This window comes from Eleutherodactylus coqui, chromosome 3, assembly GCF_035609145.1.
Source record: "Eleutherodactylus coqui strain aEleCoq1 chromosome 3, aEleCoq1.hap1, whole genome shotgun sequence".
In the NCBI taxonomy this organism is placed as follows: domain Eukaryota; kingdom Metazoa; phylum Chordata; class Amphibia; order Anura; family Eleutherodactylidae; genus Eleutherodactylus; species Eleutherodactylus coqui.
In genome coordinates this window covers 62289570-62310085 of record NC_089839.1, presented here as the reverse complement: position 1 = coordinate 62310085, position 20516 = coordinate 62289570, and the positions used below count along the sequence as shown (strand labels likewise).

The window sequence follows — 20516 nt, the reverse complement described above, 5'->3', positions numbered from 1 at the left end:
GCTGCTTCCGCCTCTGGCCTATCACCACTGTGCCATGGTACCACCTACCTGCCACACTTACATATTGCTTAGGATGCTGAATCCATCCATTTAGACCTATGTACACTAGATCATGTATATAGAGCATAATCGACAAAGACATATTACCAAACCTCCATGTATACATACAGTACACCTGCACTTATGGGTCTCAAAAACGCCCCGCACTTTCAGGTGATTTTTCAGAATAAGCTGCCGTGTACATAAGGAGTAGTGCTACTTCTCCCTAATATATGTTTTCCAGAAAAACGATCTGGTAACTCAATCTTTAGTTCAGATTGCACAGAAACGTCAAATAATGCAGGCAGCTGTTGCGTAATGTCTGCTGAACTAGAGCTTGCATTAGATCCTGTATAGACATAGCTTTAACCTGTTTAGTAAGTGGGGGAAGGAGGAAGGGACTTGTTATTTGTATAGCACCAACCTATTCTGCAGAGCTTTCAGGCAATTTATTACCCCCCACCAAGCTGGGTACTCATTTTACCGACCTCGGAAGGATGGAAGGCTGAGTCAACCTTGAGCCTTGAACTTGCAACCTTCAGGTCGTGAGCGAGAGCTTAGGACTACATTCTGCTGCCTTAACACTCTGCCCCATACAGGATCATACTTTGTCTAGCGTATTTTTATTGGACCAGTTATTATGTTATGTTTCTCCTAGACAGCTGACAAAACCATGGGGTGATGTGGCACTGGAGCAGTCAGGACGGACGTATTAGCTTGCTACACAGGTGGCTAGATGCAGGAGCAGACAGAAATGAGAGGTAGTGGGGCACTCTGAACCCCTCCGACAGAACCCAACTCTCAACGGAGCATCCATGCCGAAAGGGGTGGCCCCACTACTTCCACTTGGACAGGTCCAAGGTCAGAGGGGAACCAGAATACAGAAAACCAGGAACAAACAGAGACTGACAATAGATAAAAGATGAGAACACAAAATGTAAGACAAACAGAAATACAGGGGTCAAATCAGAATGCAGGAACCAGGCGATAGGAGAACTGAGCAAGTTGACTGTGTAAGTGGGTAACCTAAGAGCTATTATGATGCCCCAGCCATAGTTCAGTCAGTCTGCCTCCAGTTACATGAGATAGTTATTGCCTGCATGCATAGTTCCTGGTCCGGCTGTTAGAATGCAACATTATTTTTTATACTGCAACTATACGAATAGGATATAAATGGTGGAATGTATGGTGGAAACTACGATCCAGAACTGGTTTATAACACAATTGTCAATTATAATAAGTAAGAAAAATCAACCCAAATAACAAAATGCTATAATATTTGTGTTTTTGTTTTGTCTTTCATATGGGTCATGAAAATCCTGTTTGAGCGAAGTTTATAATGAACAATCATCATATGGTAAGCTTCATGTTATATGCCACTCCTACTATGTAAAGAGAATGTTTTTGATGTCTATTACCGAATTAAGGTTTACTGCAGAAACATATGGGGAGGTGAGAGTTCACAAACTTATTGCTCAAGTCCTTTCGATTTTACTAAAAGTGGGTGGGGCCAAACAAAAAGGGGGAGTGGTGTCATGATCCCATCAGATTTACTATAATATATGCCATAAACTTGTGTAAAGTATATCTTAAGCCTATGCCAACACACAGTTGGAGTATATTGCAGTCTGACGCATCTACTGCCAGACATGTGCCAAGTTTGTTAAGAGGCGCGTTCCTCCTAATAAACTTCAATACTTCATTCCAAATCTGTCTTTACTTACATACAAAATGTCAGTCTAATGTAAATTGCCCCCTTGGTGCTTCTAATTGTATATTGTACTTCATATCGTTGTCCTTTTATGTTATGTTTTTACATTGAGAAGATGGCTGTCATAAAATAAAACCCTCCGACCCACCAAAAAATGTAAAAAAGTTAAAGAGTAACTTTACTTACATTTTGTTTAAAGCCTATAGTACTGTATATCCAATGCACTGAGACCCTGGTAGTGGTTCGGGTTCAGCAGAGAATAAGCCCTGTGAAGGGGAGAAGCTGTCTGCAGCACAGAATAGCTTTTCCTTAGGAGGACCGAGCAGTGTAGACAGGAGAGGAATAAAAGTGGCACTGGGAGAGAGATTCTAGGGGCACAGATGAAATGTGTCTGAAAATCAAACTATAGTAAAATACTATATAAAGCAAACGTTATAAATAAACTGTTATATAGAACAGCTGTGTCTGCACTAAAGAGAGAAGTACAGGCACAGTCGGAGCTCCATGATCAGCTATGCAGGGAGCTAGCTAAACATAGATTTTTTTCACTGTCTTCTCCTAGCTACATGGCTAAATTGTTTTGGTTTTTTTTACAAAAATTGTACAAAATAGGCTGATAAAATCTATTTTAAGAAATGCTTATAATCACCTATTCTGTGCATTTAAAAAAATAAAAGTGAATTTACACTTTAAGTTTCATATATAGTATCAGTTAAAACTTATAATTGGGGATTGGTATATACTAAACATTAGAGCTAATATGCACTTATCAGTCATAACATTAACACTTAAAGGTGAAGTATATAACGCTGATTATCTCATTACAATGGCACATGACAAGGGGTGGGATGTTTTAAGCATAAATGAACACTCAGTTCTTGATGTTGATGTGTTCGAACAGGAGAAATAGGCAAGTGCAAGGATCTGCCATCTCCAATACAGTAGGCCTTGTGGGATATAGCTGGTATGCACTGATTAGTATCTACCAAAAGTAGTCCAAGTAAAAGACTATTGGTGAACTGGTAAAAGGGTCATGAGCATGTAAGGCTTATTGATGCTTGAGGGGAGTGAAGGCTAGTCCAATCCCACAGAAGAGCTTCAGTAGGTCAAATTGCTGAAAAAAGTTTCTACTGGTTATGATGGTCTCAAACACACAGCCCATCTGAGCTGACTACATGTGGGGCTGTCTAGCCAAGGGGCCCATTGCAAACTCATGGTGGGCCATTTTGGTATTTACTCCCTTGATATCATTTTGCTAAAAACTTTGACCCATGTTATGGCTGATCAGTGCAAGTCTCTAAATTGTGAAAACTTTTACAAGTCTATTCAACTATTTGTTGGTCTTCTATACATGTAACGGTGTTGAGCTGCAACCCCTATTGCTAGCCGTTACAGGGTCCATAGTGGGTTCTGGCTCCTGGATGTTTTCATACAGGGCTGTAATCTGTATCTGTCACTGCAGCATTTCAGGATAAAATGTAATTTCTTTCTCCACTGACTCAAAATTCAATCATTAATTTTATCTTTTAGCAAGCAGTTCTAGGAAATATTCCTAGTATTCATTATATGATGTATAATATGGTTTTCACTGCAATGATGTGTTCCAAATTAATGTACATGAGAGAAACACTCAGGGGCGAGACAGGCCCATATTTGAAAAGAATTACAGCTGTAACTCAAGATCTCTACATTATATAATAATTTGCACCATACATGCAAAATGCTACCAATAAACCATAGAGAAAGCTGGTGGGAGGGCAAAGGTTAGTCCTACTAAATCTCACCTGCTATTGGATCCTGGCCTGATATATTTTACAACATTATTAATATGCTAAGCTGTGGTCTGCATAAAAAAGAAGGGCCCTCATAGCAAACATCAAAATGGGTCTCCTATTATGGTACCAACCAGAACAGAAGGACCTGGTGTTTGTTTCCTCCTTTATGCCCATTCCATGGTCCTTGAGCAAATTCTTCACCCCCTTGTTTGCTAAAGGTGAAGTTCCACGGTACAGGTCCAACCACGGCTGGGCTCCCTTCTCTCCAAGGGGCCCATAGCAAACTTATGGTGTGCCATTTTGGTATTTACTCCCTTGATCATCTTGCTAAAAACGTTGACCTATCAAAATGATATCTACCCCTTGAAGCCACCTAGTGTGGTAAAAGGGGAATTCTCATCTAGGCAAGTTATTCCTTATCCATAGGATAGGGGATAACTTGCCGGTTGATGGGGCCTGACTGCTGGGACCCTGACTGATCCAGAAATAATGCCCTGGAGCATCCCTAAATATTGACAGCCATGACCAGGCATGCTTGCCACCACGCCATTCTCTCCATAGGGAACTACCGTACATGGCTGAATTCAAGCACTTGCTGATCTCACCCAGTCCCATTCATATCAATTGGACCATCATGGATTGTTGAGTACTTGAACTTGATTATCTCCAGCAGTCCCATTGAAGAGAATGGCACTGTTAAAATTTCAGGGCAATTTCTCTAAATCAGTGGGGGGTCCCAACAGTTGGACCCTCGCTAACCAGCTATTTATACTTTAGCCTGTAGATAGGGAATAACTTGCCAAGATGGGAATGCCCCTTTAAGATACTATCATGTCATTCTTGACATTAATGCAGTTCCGAGAATGATCTTTACATTGAGGATTGCTATAAAAAAATTCCCATAGTGTGTTCTCTGATAAGAAAAATCAGACTAATTATTGATATTTAACAGGCAGCTGTGTATTTAACAGATATTTGGCATTTTTATTTTAGCCATGAGAAATGAAGTAATAAATGATTGCTTTTAATTGAAGTCACATGGGCTCGTACTGTACCATACCGTGTGTTATGTATAATCATGGGAAAGGCCAACTGTTGATTCGGAAATCTTTCTCCTTCGGGAACAGAGTTTGACTTTTTCCTTCTGAGAATTTAGTGCTGTGTGCAGAATGCATGTACCCTTGTAGTGCCTCATGGGGAATGAGTTCATTGGTCATGGCAATTGTATCATGAATTTACAATTCAAAGCACTGGATGGAGAGCCAAGTTTGAGCCTTATAATAGGCCATATGATACAAATCCTGTTATGTTATGAGGTTCCCTGACACTTTTTATGATTTTGATGTTTTGAAATCTAGGAAATGTAATACCTGGGGATGGAGATGGTAATTAGGTGGATGGAGTCACACCTGGTCTTTGTCCCGCAACATGACGGGCGTTGTTTTTCCTGCTCCCCAATTGCCTACTACAGTGAAATGTTGGGGTGCACCAGGTTGTAGTGTCCAATGGCCATGGTGTTCAGTGTTGTGCAACTCCGAGTGATAGTCCAGGAGACGGGGGAGCAGGTTGAACTGATGTTTAAAGTGCAGAAGCAGCACTTTTGAACAATTTCTGTACTGATGGTGGTGTTGCATCACCCTGGCTTGCAGTTGCATCACCCCTTGTACTAAGGTGCCAGCTACCAATGCCTCCAGTATTGTTTTGCCAGCTTGTGATATTGGGGCACTAGCTGCTGATGCCTTCATAAAAATACACAGCTGTTTCAGGGGCTACTCATCACCTACTATAGTCAAAGGCATACATAGACCTCATGGGGCTACATAACTAAACTCAGAACTGGATGCCTTTAAAAAAATAATAATAATAATTAATAAATAAAAAAAAAAATAATATATATATAACTTTTAGAATAGCAGTCTCAAATACAGTGATATAGCTTTAGTATCCCTCTGGTTAATGCAGCCCCGATCCCAGCTTAACACAGTGGTAATGATCACAGTGCAGTTATATCCAGTGATAGTGATTATAGTGCAATTACCCCCAGAGATCACAGAAGATGTCTTCTTTGTTTGGTGATGTCTGTTTCATGGTACTTCTCTATCCGGGCCTAGACCACAATGAAGACTTCTTCCAACCATGACTCTTCCCATCCTGCCACTATCCCCTCTTTTTAAACCCCCCCTGTAGCAATAGTTCCACTCTAAATAAGTGCCCCTTCTATGGTCCCATTTAGTAATATTGGCTGTATGTGGCCCCCAATACTAATGATACCCCCTATGTAGACCCATCATGTAATAGATCTGGCTCTATGACCCTAATTACTAATTATGAACACATTTAGTAATAGTTTCCCTTCTGTAGTCCAATTTAGTAACAGTGCCTCTTAAGTTGCCCCGATTAGTAATAGTTCTCATTTTAAACTTAGTAATAGTGCTCCCTCTGTACCCCCAATTACTAATAGTGCTCCTTTGTGGCCCCATCTAGTAATAGTGCCCCTTCTATGTCCAATTTAATAATAGTGCACCCTCTGTGGCCCCATTTTGTAATATTGCTCCCTTTGGGGTCCCTATCAGTAATAGTTCCCCATGTGTGACTCTAAGGGCTCAGTCACACGGGCGCATCGGCCGATGCGCCTGTGTGACTGAGGCCTTCCTGTAGGAAGAAGACTGCCGTACCTCAAGACAGACAACTCCCTGCAGCTCTGAAGAAAAAGCACATGACCGGCAATGAAGCCTGTCATATGTTCTTTCTCCCGACAGTGCAGAGAGACGTCCGTCTTGAGGTACGGCCATCTTGCGCCCGTGTGACTGAGCCCTAATTAGTAATAGTGCACCCGCTATGGTCACATTTAGTAATAGAGCCCTCGCTGTGGACAGATGATAGCTTTATAACTTAGCACAACCCATTTATGCTTCAATGTACATAAAACTGGAATATTTTGATAAAGCTATACCTAGTTATGTAGTTACTGCAAATGGAAGTAAAAAGACGAGACAGAGAATTGACATTCACCCTCCCCTAATACTTGCCTAATATGAAGGCCTGCTTGTACTGTATTGCACAATAAATCATTAACTGCAGTGTGGTTGTTTACAGAGAGGGAGTGCGGGCTTTCTGCTTTTAAGTGTTTTCTCTGCTCATAAAACTGGATTTACAGGTTTCAGGACAACTTCCATCAAACACCCATAACATTAAAACCACTGGCAGTTGAAGTGAAAAAAATTGATTATCTCGGTACAATAGCCCCTGACAATGGATGGGATATAACGGGCAACAAGTGAACAATCAGTTCTTGAAGTTGATGTGTTGTAAGCAGACAAAATAGGCAAGCGTAAGAACCTGAGCCTTGATCGGTTAACCTTATGGATTAAGCTATAGTGCGTGTACATGAGAAATAACACTATTCCTGGTGATTATATGATTTATATCTTGCATTTTGTAGCAATTTTTCCCCTCTACAGTATCCAAACCTGGTAATTCTCAGGTTTTCCTGAGTGGGTGGGTATAGACAAGCTGCTATGATGTCTTCCATACAGAGAAGAGGAGAACCAATCACTGTCTCCTATCACTATCTCCCATAAGTAACAAAAGCATGGAAGACATTATAGATCAGTACCGAGCAGTGTAGATGTGATTACAGTAGCCGTGAGACAGTAAACATTTACTATTAATTGCAGCAGCATCTGTGTGTGTGTCTCTTTGCTTCTTTCTCACTTGGCTCTTCTTCCCCTCACTTCCCCATAGACTTCTATGTTCTGCATGTTATTTGATATGCCAATGAGTTGTTACTCCATATTGCCTACAAAGATAGATCCTAGCAGGTGAGCAAACAGTTGAGGAGGGAGGAGGAGGAGGAGGAAAGAACCCTGATGAGTGGAGAAAAAGGCATTTTCCTCAGAAGTTTCTTGTATCTGCCAGTAATATAGATTTGTGCAAAGTTTTTGAAAGTTTTTGAAAAGCTCAGTGACAATTTAAGCCTATTGCAAGCAGCATATAACCTATTATATCGTCAGATACAGCCCTGTATTTTATATAGACATCAAGCCCATCTACTACACCTTTACCTACACTATATACTGCTGATTTAAAGGAAAACACACCATAGTAATAAAATGCTATTTTTAATTATTCACTTTGGACAGTCTCTTTTTTGTTTCAAGGCTTTCCAATGTCACTGAATTCAGGATTTCATGCTGTTGGGACCCACATTGATTAGCTGTAATTTGTGTGGCAACTGGTAGTAAGTGTTCAATATCCCTGCAGCGCCACCCTTGTCATAATGAAGCATTACACAATGTGCATTTGAAATCAATGGAAATACTAAGTCCTCCTGAGCAAGAGAGTTTGCAAACTGGTTTTTGAAACAATGCTATAACTTTAAATCTACAGGATCTACCTCTGTATAGTAGCAAGAGAAAATACATAGTTTTTGGCTTTTTTTCCAAAGCAGATTGATCCGTATAGACTGAAATGCAATCACCGAGTCCTGATGGATTCATTAAACATCATTTCTTGTCTGGTAGGAGAATATTGTTACAGTGACCCTTATTTTCTTCCAACGCCTTGACGACCGTCCGTCTATAAATTAGCCACATAGTGCATACACCCTGATAAAGGAAAGGAATGCTAGCTAATAAAACACTCAGACAAAAGCATAAGAGCTGAGCTGTTATTACGGGCAGGGAAGGGAGAATTTATTAATGAAGCCCAAGTTGCTGACTTCTGAAGTGGATGAGACTCTTTCAGAGTTGTTGAACTTGGCAGCATATGATAACTAAAGTAGGAGTAAGTATGATGTTCTAAATAACTGAGCAAAGAAACAGATTCTTCTTAAAGGGCTCTTTAGGCTTGCAGCAACTATCATGTATCCACTGTGCTAGATCATTGGGGGTCTGACTACTGGGACTCCCATGACTGACTGACCCCAGTCCCCTGTTCCCCCATCTGCAAGACTCTTGCCCTGCAGTTTCATTGAAAGTCTATAGTACTGAAGAACATAGCCGAGTGCTGTGCACCATTGATAGGTGAGAATTGCTGCCGACTGGAATACCCCTTTAATATTAAAGGGGCTGTATGCTTCCAAGCGAATTTCAGAAACCCCATAGACTGATGTAAATGGGTATGCAGAGATCAGATTAGCGCTCCTACAGGCATGGAATTATAGGAAATGGATAAATAATAGGATTGGATTTACCCGGTACTTAGTGAGGCCCCGTTGGGGTGAGGGTACCTCACTAGTACCTCCAGGTCCAGGGGTGCCTATATTATGGAAAGTTCTTCCTCCCAATCCTTAGATGGAGAGCAGCTAGGATCCTTGTGTCCTCCCAATGTCAGGGGACCCAAACGGAATATACACCAATGAGGGAAAAAGAAAAAAATGACCCCAGCGCTCACTGGGGAAGAACGTTCTTCTATATGGTAAAATCTTCTAGTTCTTCCCCAGTGAGCGCTGGGGTCATTTTTTTCTTTTTCCCCCATAGACTGATGTGTAATGATATATGACATGGTAAAACACTGGAAGGCTTACCTTAATCCACACCTTGAAGTCCCTCTGTTTCCAAGATTGCATCGGCTGTGTCCACTGTCGCGCAGGCGCTGACAATGTTCATTACCTATATGTGTGCTGAAGACCTTCAGAGCTGCCCAGTTGAGGATGCAGCCGCCACCATCTTAAGGTATCTTTACATAAGGCCATTATTGCCCAAATAATCTCTTAAAACTGAGATCCACCAATAGGCGTGCAAAAAAGCCTTGTACATGGCACAAATATGTTATGCTGAGGCGTGTGCAAAAACGCATACGCCCATGTGAAGGAGCCCTCAGTGTAAGGGTGCACATATTTGCTCTATTTTGCAGTCTATGGGAGCGCACGCAATATGCAACGGGATGCATGAAATACTGCGCAAAACCACGGGGAAAAGAACACATCTGGAGCTCAGTAGGCTTAATAGCCTTTTAAATCACGGCGAGGGGTGTCCCGTGCTCATGTAAACATGCATTGCGTGCGCAAAGGTGTACAGTAAAATGCGCCAATACTCGCGCAAAAGTGTCTTGTTAATGCATTGCAATGAGGCGCGCGCAAAAACCACATATGCCCATATGAAGCCACCATAAACAGGAGTCATTCAATTAACATTAAATGGAGATGGGCAAGCGGACCGGAAGAGATCTCCAGCGCACTTTGCCTCCATTCACTGAATATCTCTCCTGTCTGGAAGCATTAGAGCCGTAGCCCTTGGGACAACGGTCAGGCACTTATCCACCCCACAGTCTTCCTGTGTAAAGGCACCTTTAGAAATCCATGGATGCTGCGCTTTGCAAGCAGTATCCATAGGCACGGAGCGCTCACAATGTGGGCTGTAAGGTAAGCCACGCGTTTTACGTTCCTTATGCCGTTACATGTCAGTGTATTATGTTTCTGAAATTTGTTCCGAAATCAGACAATCTTTTTAAGACTACAATATCCGCAGGAGGGACAGAGTCAAGGACAATGTTGGCCACCCTTAGTGGGCTGCATATTCACGACCTTCTTGATGTTGTCTTGGATAACAAGGTGGTTGCAGAGACTTTCTCATTTACTATATGCGGCACTTCCCTTTCACGTGTTTAGGCGTATAATGTTCTTTATTTAGAAAGTGCTGTAGATATGCATTGTTCTATAAAGGTACTCTGACTCACAGCGGTGCAGTAGGCGGTTTTCTTAGGCCTCCTGAGAACAGCTCTGAGATCAAACAAGGAATAGGTTGCCCACTCAGCAAGCATGGAAGAAGAAAATTGTATATGAACATGTCTGGATACACTATGTCTAATATGCAGGGGGATTCAAGAAGAATGGTGCAGAAGTAAAGCTGATTTATTCATACATGAAGTGACATACAGCAACCAGAATGACATGGAAAGATAGAAGAACTCTTCAAGTTTGTATTGCACCTTACAGATGTTGGATGTGGGCGCCATTGGTAATAATAGACAGCCTAAAACAATGCATCTCCAATGCAGTGGAATCAATAACAGAGGATATGCTGGGATGTGTCAGGGCAGAAATGGACTACCGACTTGACATCTGCCGCGTCACCAATGCCGCTCACATAGAAGGTGCATTCAAAACTTGAAGAGTTCTTCTAGTTTTTCATGTCATTTTGGCTGTTATATGTAAGTTCATTTATGAAGAAACCTGCTTTACTTTTGCTCCATTCTTTTTGAATCACCCTGTATACCTAAAGCTACGTAGGGAATGAATATAATGTATGTTAAAACATCTGTGCTATCTATATCATAGATTCTGCATATTTCAGCAGACAATCAAGGTGAGCATAGCATGTATATATAGCAAAGGCCACCTGCGGCTCGCCAACACTGGCTACGAAGAACTAGTAGGCTCTATTGTGCAAGCCAGATACAGTCATATCCTTCCAAAACTTCTATTTTCTCAACTGCTTCACGCCAAAAATACATTTTATAGTGTCTAGCACAAGGATATGCTTAGTTTGGCTTTGAGTGATGATCCAAGTATGCAGTAACAACTACGTAAATAATTTCTTGATCTGGATTTGCCTCTAATAATACAAACATTTCTATAAATCACAACACTGCAAATAATTAGATATTTTTAGGCTGTATTTTATTATTATTTTTTTTACATGGGCCCCATTCATGGTGCATTATTCCTGCCTTGTCTTCCGATGCATGCACAGTGTGCTGGTGAAGTCAAGGTGAATGCATCTCATTTCTTGCGGAGAAGACACTGCAGTACTTGTGTTCCATGCATGAGTGGGATCTCAGCGCTATCAGGGCTGACGTACAGACCTAGGGAGTAGCAGCCGGCTGGAAAATGGCCTGGGTTTGAAGAATGATGTACTGACTCGGCGGCCTCTTGGTGACACTTCTTTGACTTGAGCAGGTCATTAGCACTTTATTAAAAGTAAGACTTTTTAAAAACACATTAAAGGGGACCTAAAGAAAGCTTACCGGAGCGCTTACCTGCATCCCCGCACTCCGGTGACTTCTATACTTACCGGTGAAGATGGCCGCCGGGATCCTCTTCCTCCGTGGACCGCAGCTCTTCTGTGCGGTCCATTGCCGATTCCAGCCTCCTGATTGGCTGGAATCGGCACGTGACGGGGCGGAACTACACGGAGCCGGCATTCTGCACGAGCGGCTCCATTGAAGAGAGCAGAAGACCCGGACTGCGCAAGCGCGGCTAACTTGGCCATCGGAGGGCGAAAATTAGTCGGCTCCATGGGAACGAGGACGCTAGCAACGGAGCAGGTAAGTAAAAAACTTTTGATAACTTCTGTATGGCTCATAATTAATGCACAATGTACATTACAAAGTGTATTAATATGGCCATACAGAAGTGTATAGACCCACTTGCTGCCGCGGGACAACCCCTTTAAGTTTTTTTTGCAAAAGCATGTGTTCCCCAGCTTGATTCTGGGCTGGGCCCTAATACAAAATCTGTGACAGGGTCCCCCAACTATAATACTTAATATATAGAACTGGCCTCCTCATATGGCAAAGAGAGACCTTGTGAAGCCCACAAGGTTCCATGGCGTGGGTACAACTGCACCTTCTGAGCTCATTATAGTTACAGCTCTGTGTTAGTAGGTAAGCCTATAATGATCACTGGTCCTCATTGCCATTGAGGTGAGTCTATTCAATTCTGCATCTGTTATGGTAGTTGGCATTATATATAGATCACATTAGTCTCTGCAATGATACTGAGCTGCCAGAATGAAAGACAATAGAATAGACTATAGTACAGCAATAGGTTATAGCAAGCTTGCCTACAAGGCAAGAAATGCCCAGAATTAGGTCTATCCTAGCATAAAACATAAATATTTATTGTAAATAGTATGGAATGAACTAACAGATATACATGTGGTTTGAAAGCCCAAGGATGCTAGGTGTTCAAATGTCTAACAAGTTCCATATAGAAGGCTTAGATTCTGTAATGCATTCATAGGTATAGTTAGTATGATACTAGTGGCTCTAGTCTGCAACACACGAATCAACTAGACCGGGCTAATCACCTTGTTAAACAGCAAGGATATTGGCTTGCATTTCACTTCGGATATACATGACGCTACTATCGACTTTCTCAATCTCTCTATCATTATCAGCCCTGAGGACACATGATACAAACGATCACCTTTAGAAAATCTACAACCACTATTGGCCCTCTATCATGGAATGGCTGGTACCAGGCCTCACCTAAAAGGGTGAAACCAACTGGATAATACTTAAGGGCTAGAAGAAACTGTTCTAGTAATTAATCTTTTGCACATGAGCAGGGGCGTAACTATAAAGGATGCAGGGGATGCGGTTGCACCCGGGCCCAGAAACCTTAGGGGGCCCATGAGGCCTAACTTCTCCATATAGTAAGCCTAGTGGTATGAATAAAGCTTTATAGTTGGGGGCCCTGTTACAGCTTTTGCATTGGGGCCCAGAAGCTTCAAGTTACGCCTCTGCACATGAGTATTGTAACCTCTGTAGAATGTTTACAGATGGGTTATCCATCCAGCTGCTTGAGAAGAGCCTGTTGTAGGGCAAAAACTGAACACAGGGAAACTGTGCTCGGTAACCATAGTAAACAGATGGATACCAACAAAATTTTAAGATATGTGGGAATATATGATGGTTACTCTGACCAGGCCTTAGGAATTATGAGATGATATTGGCCAATTTTACGGGGAGATCCTGATCTGGAGTCAATCATCTCAGCATTACCCCAATGTCACATACAAGATGGGATCCAATCTTAAAGATATTTCGGTACACAGCCACCCAAATAACACCAGTGGTAGTGGGGGGAGCTGGTTACGGGATCTGAGTGTAGGATGTTATCCATGTGGTACTTGTTCAAGTTGTACAGTGGTTGCCTGATCTAAAATTTTGTCAACCATACAGACCACAGGAAATACCATATCAGACATTTCATTAATTGCAAAACTATGGGCATTATATACAGGATGCTGCGTACATGCCCCAAACTTTATGTGGGAAAACTTGTCAAGAGTTTAGAAAACGTATATCTAAACATCTCAGGTATGTGTGCGAAGAAATAATGACACCCCAGTAACAAGACATGTCAATAGTTACCATGGTGGGAATGCCATTACTTCAGATTCTGGGGATTATAACAACTAATATTGGGACTATGTAAAGAGAGAGAAGGCCAGCTCCACAATATATGTAGTACTGAACTCTGGCTGCCACAATATCTCCAACAGTCAACCAAGCAATCAGGGTATATCTTGGACAGATGGATTGACATATAATATCATGCTTCCATTCCCTATTGCTGAATTTTTGCCCCACCCCCTTTCCTACTCAACCAGAGGGCCTGTTTTTTTGTGACTTGGCATTATCGTGTAGTAATGTATATAGAGGTTTTAAACCTTTGGTTACTTTAGAAAGTATTTGAAAAATATTTGCATGGCCCCAGAGAAGTGAGGGTTTATGTGTATGTAGGAAATGTTGTATTTGCAGATATTTGTATTGGCCCCCTGAGTGCAGATGGTATTCAATGGGGTACCACTTCATGTCTATTTAACTGTTGGGATTGACCGGCTCATGAACATATAGCCCTCCTCCCCTGAGGATGCCACGTTTGTGGTGAAACATGTTGAGCGGGCTGTGTTGATCTTTTAACTTCACGGATTGCTTAGGCCTCATGTCCACGGGCAAAAGAAGAATTAAAATCCGCAGCGGATTTTAACTCTTCTCCTGCCCGCGGATCCGCATCCCATAGGGATACATTAACCACCCGCGGGTAGATAAATACCTGCGGATGGTCAATAAAAGTGATTTTTTTAAAAATGGATCATGAAAAAATCTGGACCATGCTCCATTTTCGTGCGGGTCTCCCGCGGGCTTCTATTGAAGCCTATGGGAGCCATCCGGATCCGCGGGAGACAAAAATCGTATTTTACGCACCCGCTCCATCTTCTCTCCGTTGCGGCCGGATCTTTTTTCTTCAGACCGCCTCATGCGCGGGGCACGTCACCGACGTGCCCTGCGCATCCGCCGGGCTGAAGAAAGAAGATCCGGCTGTGACGCAGAGAAGATGACGCCGCGGCGAAAAGAAGATCCGGAGTTTATTCTTATTTATTCTCATTTTCAGCGCTCATGTCCGCAGGGCAGGAGGGACCCGCTCCGGATTCTCCATGGAGAATCCGGAGCGGGCCTGATTTTCCCCGTGGACATGAGGCCTTAGTTGTAGTACACACTATCTAGTTGACTCTTGTGCTGCAGACTAGATTCACGTTCTTCTACTTCTAGTTTAGGATACTAGTATCATACTAACTATACGTATGAATACAGTACAGGCTCTAACCCTTCTATATGGAACTTGTTGGACACTTGAACTCCCAGCATCCTTGGGCTTTTACATCACATGAATGCCTGATTTTATACTATCTACAATAAAGATTTATGTTTTATGCTAGGGTATACATAATTCTGGACATTTGTTGGCTTGTAGGCAAGCTTGGTAGAACTTCGGCAGCCCTGTCTCTTTAGCGGTCCTCTTTCCTTTTGTTGTGTAAGAGAATCTGACCATGAATTATTATCAGCTTGGTTACATGTTGTTGTTATACTGTAGGTTATATGTAACAAGTTATATTTCATATTTCCTTTAGGTCCATTAGAGCTTCCAGTTAGTCCCCTAGGCCTTATTTTGATTGGACTATTTGGCGGCTCTCATAAACTTTAGGTTATTGGATAGGATCTGCTACAAAATTCAGCTACAATCAAGTCTAAGAATGTGTCCACACTTAGCTGATTTGATATGTATTTTCACAGCTGAACAAAATTTGTAGCAAATGCACTCCAAAATTTATGTCAAAATCGGCACCGTTTGGTTACCGGACAATATTGCTGCTGTATCTCCAACTGTCTTAAAATATTAATATCCCTGTTGGGAGGATCTATCAATGTTGCCCGGCCATCCTCCCAATGATTGTTGTGGAAGATGATGTCAATGGAAGTCACCTGACCACTGTAGCCAATAAGAGGCTGTAGTATCACTATTCTGAACTCTTGGCATTATGGCACCCAGGATGTGAGCGATGATGCCCGGAGAACAGGTGGTGGCACTGTAGCCTCAAATTGGCTGCAGCAATCAGGTGACTTCTATCGACGTTATCTTCCACAACAATCACCAGGAGGATGGCGGGGAAACGGAGATGGATAGAAGGATGGTGGGGAAACTGAGCTGGATCCCTGTGACATTGGAGCGGTAAGTACTTCATTTTGTTATTTTAAGACAGTTGGAGCTACAGCAGCAATGGTGTCTGGTAACTGGACAACCCCTTTAAATACTAACTTCAGCTCTGCTGCATCTGTATGAGCAGATAACTGCCGAGCGGTCGTGGGAATCCTCTCAGTTATCACTAGCTGTGTTTGTGTTGCATATGGGAAGTAGTTTAGCTTTTACAGCATTCAGACTGTTACCTTTTATGGATACTTAATTAAGCTAAATTTAGTAGGAGCATCTTTTCCTTATATTACCTTGGACGAGGCAGAGAAGTGCACTACAGAGTTAATCAGGACTGCAGATTGTAATTATTTCATGAGACTGAGAAATGTACCTACATTACATTGCATAATAGTTCAGCTTTCGCTGCAGTCTAATAAAGTGTATCCAATGGACATGCCACATGCATATAACATTGACGCATGTTTCCCTGAGCTTGTCTTGGAGGCTTTGTGCCATAAGAATGCCTTCACTTGGGTTTATCTACAAATGTAGCAAAGTTTAACCTAAGGCCACTTTTAGAAGAGCGTTTTTTTTACTCTGTATATGGTCTGTGTTTTGCAATAAAAGCTATCGATTTACATAGATGTATTTTCTACGGTTGTGAATGGGTTATGGGAGGGGTACTGTACAGCCTTTGCTTTATCTGTCTTCGAAGGCCACACTAATGGGACAATGGGATGAACCAGCATTGTCCCATGTGTTCTCGGATGGACTGATGGATGAAGATGCAGCTTGCCAAACCCCGCAGTCTCTTGCTTACTCCATTTTAACTGCAATGACATATGTTCAGCCCAGGCACAAGGTTGTTCAACATCATCACCCCACAGCCTGAGTGCCCAGCAACCTTTACAGTAGGTTCACTGTGAGAGAGTTAAAGGGATTCTGCCGGCGGCGGGCGGGGAGCGGCGGGGGAGAGTAGGGAGGAACGGAGGGGAGATCCCTCTCTCCCCCCCGCTTCCCCCTGCTCACCGCCGCAACTCACCTGTCACCCGCGCCGGCAGCCGAATCTTTAGACACGAGCGGGCAGATACTCGACTAAGGCACTACTCGCTTGAGTAGTTAGCCTTAGCGAGTATGCTCGCTCATCTCTAATGCCAAATACATATGGTTAATATTTGCTCACTTCCGATGTAGAACTTTGCTTCGTGAATCCTTGTCTATACAATTGCTAATAGAATTGTTGAAACTTTTGGTTCTTTACATTTTCTTTCTTTCTTTCCAGTTTCAGGTTGAACTTGATCAGGAATACCAGGACAAATTTAAAAGACTTCCAATGGAAATTCAGGAGTTTGTCCAAGAGACCATGAAGGGAAAATTCAGTGAAGATGGAGAACATAGCTCTTCTCTCTTAACACCTGATAGTGGGAAGTCTCCAGTGGGGAACTCGGGAAATCACAAAAGTCCAGAGCATGAAGCAGAAGGTGAAGAAGAAGCTCCAGTAAAGGCATTTGATACATCACTTTAACTGGGACTCGGAAGTTGCAATATGTCTTTGTGCTGTCAGAGGGGTGCTTACACGTTGCCTGTTATTTATCCTTGGCAATCTGATACTGCCTCTGTATAGTGTTATACGACGGAAGTTTACAGTGCTCTTTTGAATGCACACTTCCAAGAGAAGCAGTTTTCTATTGCACTCAGCTGTCAATTTTTTAGGTATTTATTATTATTCTGAGTCTTGGTGCATTTATTGTGAAGACGTAACATACCTGCATAACCATATAATGCTTCTTTGTTGGTGTATCTAAATAGACAAAAAAGTAACTTCCAGGCCATACACACTGTAAAGAATGGAGGTGAAAGACCTTCTTTCTCTATAGACTCCTAACATTGAGGGATATACCGGTAGCTCAGCCCCTGTGTAAGGCCAAAACATAAGGACGTGATGAAGACTCTTTTACCTTGTGTTCAAGATGACGTGTCACCCATATCAAGCAATCCATTCGTATCCTTTATCTACCAGTCTGTTCTGATGAGGGACTCTCACTCATCCGATTGGTCTCGATGGACGATGCTACCATTGGTAACAGAAACCACTGGAACAGTTTTCAATGATATTCCCTGTTGTTTAGTTCTGTATGTACCGAAACTGCTCAATATTTGCTTTATGTTGCACTGAGAGATTAAACATTTTGCTTTGCAAGCACTGGTTGCTTGCTCTTTTTATATTTTCTGTATCTGTAATATAAGTGAATGATGTTTATTGGGGCAATATGGTCCCTAGTCGGAGACCATTGGAGCAAATATTTATTGACGTACACTTATACCCACAGCATATCACATGAACACAAAGGTGTTGGACATGTGGGTTTTTATGGGATTCCGATCTCCCTAGGAAGCAGGAAGTCAAGTGTGCATGTCAGAACAAAGAATTCTAACGTATTGGTTAGATTCTGCAAATTAGTAACAAAACAGCGTTGTGTTTCTGTGGTATTAGATAGTGCTGTAATGTTTGTTAAATCAGTCTTTGGATATAAATTTTAAGAAATATAGATCTATATAAAAATATATATTTTGCAGGATCAAAAATATTGATTTTAAACTATTATAGTTTATGTAAACTTTTCTGAAAACTGTACACAGTGCAAATAGGAAAGCCTGGAGAAATGTATGTTCAAACTATTGTGCTGTATTCGGAAATAAAGTTACTAGTCGTTGTGACTACACTGTCCATTGAATTGACAGACTTTTTCTTGGTAAAATTGGGAGCATAAAGAGAACATCTGTTTTAGATGAAAAAGAAGAGTTGTTCCGGTCCAGGAAATGTATAAAATCCAACACTTTATTTCACTCAATAAGAACAGAATAGTGCAAAACATACTGCAGTTTCAAACTAAGCTGTTCTTTGTAAGAAAAACTTAGCTCGAAACATGTAGACCATGCCATCAGTAAAGCTTGAAACACGTAGGAAAAACATGTAAACCTGAAGTATGTTTGCCACCATTCTGTTCTTATTGAGTGAAAGAAAGTGTTGGATTTTATTTTCTGGACTGGTACAACTCTTTTTAGGTATTGCAGCTGTGCTTGAGCCAGCGGCTTTCTAGCAATGATACCATGTGCATGGCTAGGTTTATACAGATATACTTGCCAACAAGTAAGACGATAACTTTTTTTGTCTTGGTTTATTAGTTAGATGTCTGTTTTAGTAAATGGTTGAACAATTCTGGATAACTTTGTTATCCCTCCTGGAAATGTATAAATAAAATTAACAACTCTGCGTTTCCATTCACTTTATTAGTGGAGCTGCATGATATTGCTGCTAATACCCGCAATATTGTGTGGCAGTTTACAATGAAACTGTTTTTAGATGTTCTCAGTTACTGTGCTGAATTGCATATGGGGCGGTTTTGCTTCATTGCGGCCACACCTCTGCAACATGTCAATACAGCATTACATAGGTTGACCACCTTATATCTAAAATGTACAAGATAGTGTATGATGGATATAGTAACAACTCAATATACAGGATGATTCAAAAAGAATGGCGCAAAAATAGAGCTTATTTATTCATACATAAATTGACATACAGCAGCCTGAATGACATGAAAAGATAGAAGAACTCTTCAAGTTTTTAATGCACCTTGCAGATGTGGGTGCTGTTGTTGACCCTGCAGTTATCAAGTTTGTAGTCTTATTCTGTCCTGATGGGTCCTGACATATCCTCTGTTATCAATTCCACTGCAGTCGAGGTACATTGTTTTATGTCACCAACGGTGTCTATATTGAATATCTGGAAGGTGCAATACAAACTTGAAGAGTTCTATCTTTTCATGTCATTGTTGCTATTGTATGTCAATTCATGTATGAATAAATCAGCTTTACTTTTACACAATTCTTTTTGAAGCACCCTGTAGAGTCTTTAGTAATTCTCTGCTAGGTTCTTTTTTTAAGCAAACCACGTTCCCCTGCCACCCAAATTTGCTGGACACTGCTATCACCATGTCCTACACATGGCCACTGATGGAGGGGCACATGATGTAAACCTGTCCATCAGCACCCACTGAGGTGCTCTGCACTTGTAACAGTCTCCTTCCTGGACACAGCTCTGAGGAAGCAATAAACTGGATCAGGCACAGCTTGTAGGAGATGGGATGTGCTGTTAAATTGGATCACTTTATGTACCTCTCCATCATGGGCATTTGTAGGACGGAGTAACAGTGCTATTAAGCACTGTGGCTGGGATATTGAGGAAACGTGGCTTCTAAAAAATGAAGCCAGTGTAGAATTACTGAACACTATGTATTTATAAATTGCCAAAATACCCATCATACACTGTCTTATATATTTTATGTATAAACTGCGGGGCTGCAGGGGTCTTCAGATTACTGGCCTAAAAAAGGTCATTGCTGTGGCAAGTGATTGGCTGCAGTAGTCACATGTCCAGGTCAGCAGCAACCAGGAAGTACAAAATGGTTGTGAAGCAATTGTAAGTAATGGGAATATCCCTCTAAAGAAATGAAAGTTGAGCTGTTTGTTTGCTATGGGCAACAAAATGCATTTGATCATAGTATATGAAAGATGTCAAAAATATTGATTTCACTGTTCTAGATTGTGGCTTTATATCTGATCAGGTTATTTTAATATAGAAGTATTTAAATCTTGTTATTTTAATACATTCTATATTTACTTCTATATTGTATAGCACCAACTTATTCCACAGCCCTTTCAAGTAATTTATTTATTACCCCAACAAGCTGGGTACACATTTTACCGACCTTGAGCTGGCTACCTG

General features: G+C 41.6%; 1 protein-coding gene across 1 annotated transcript in view; it reads left to right on the top strand.

The window, feature by feature from the left end:
• The window catches only part of PLCB1 (phospholipase C beta 1), a 630414-nt gene extending 611186 nt beyond the window's left edge, over positions 1-19228 (top strand). The window contains exon 32 of the mRNA XM_066595662.1: positions 17016-19228. Within this exon, the coding sequence (XP_066451759.1) occupies positions 17016-17252 (237 nt within the window). The 3' untranslated portion in view covers positions 17253-19228. The remainder of the gene's footprint in view (positions 1-17015) is intronic.
• Positions 19229-20516: the final 1288 nt, after the last annotated feature.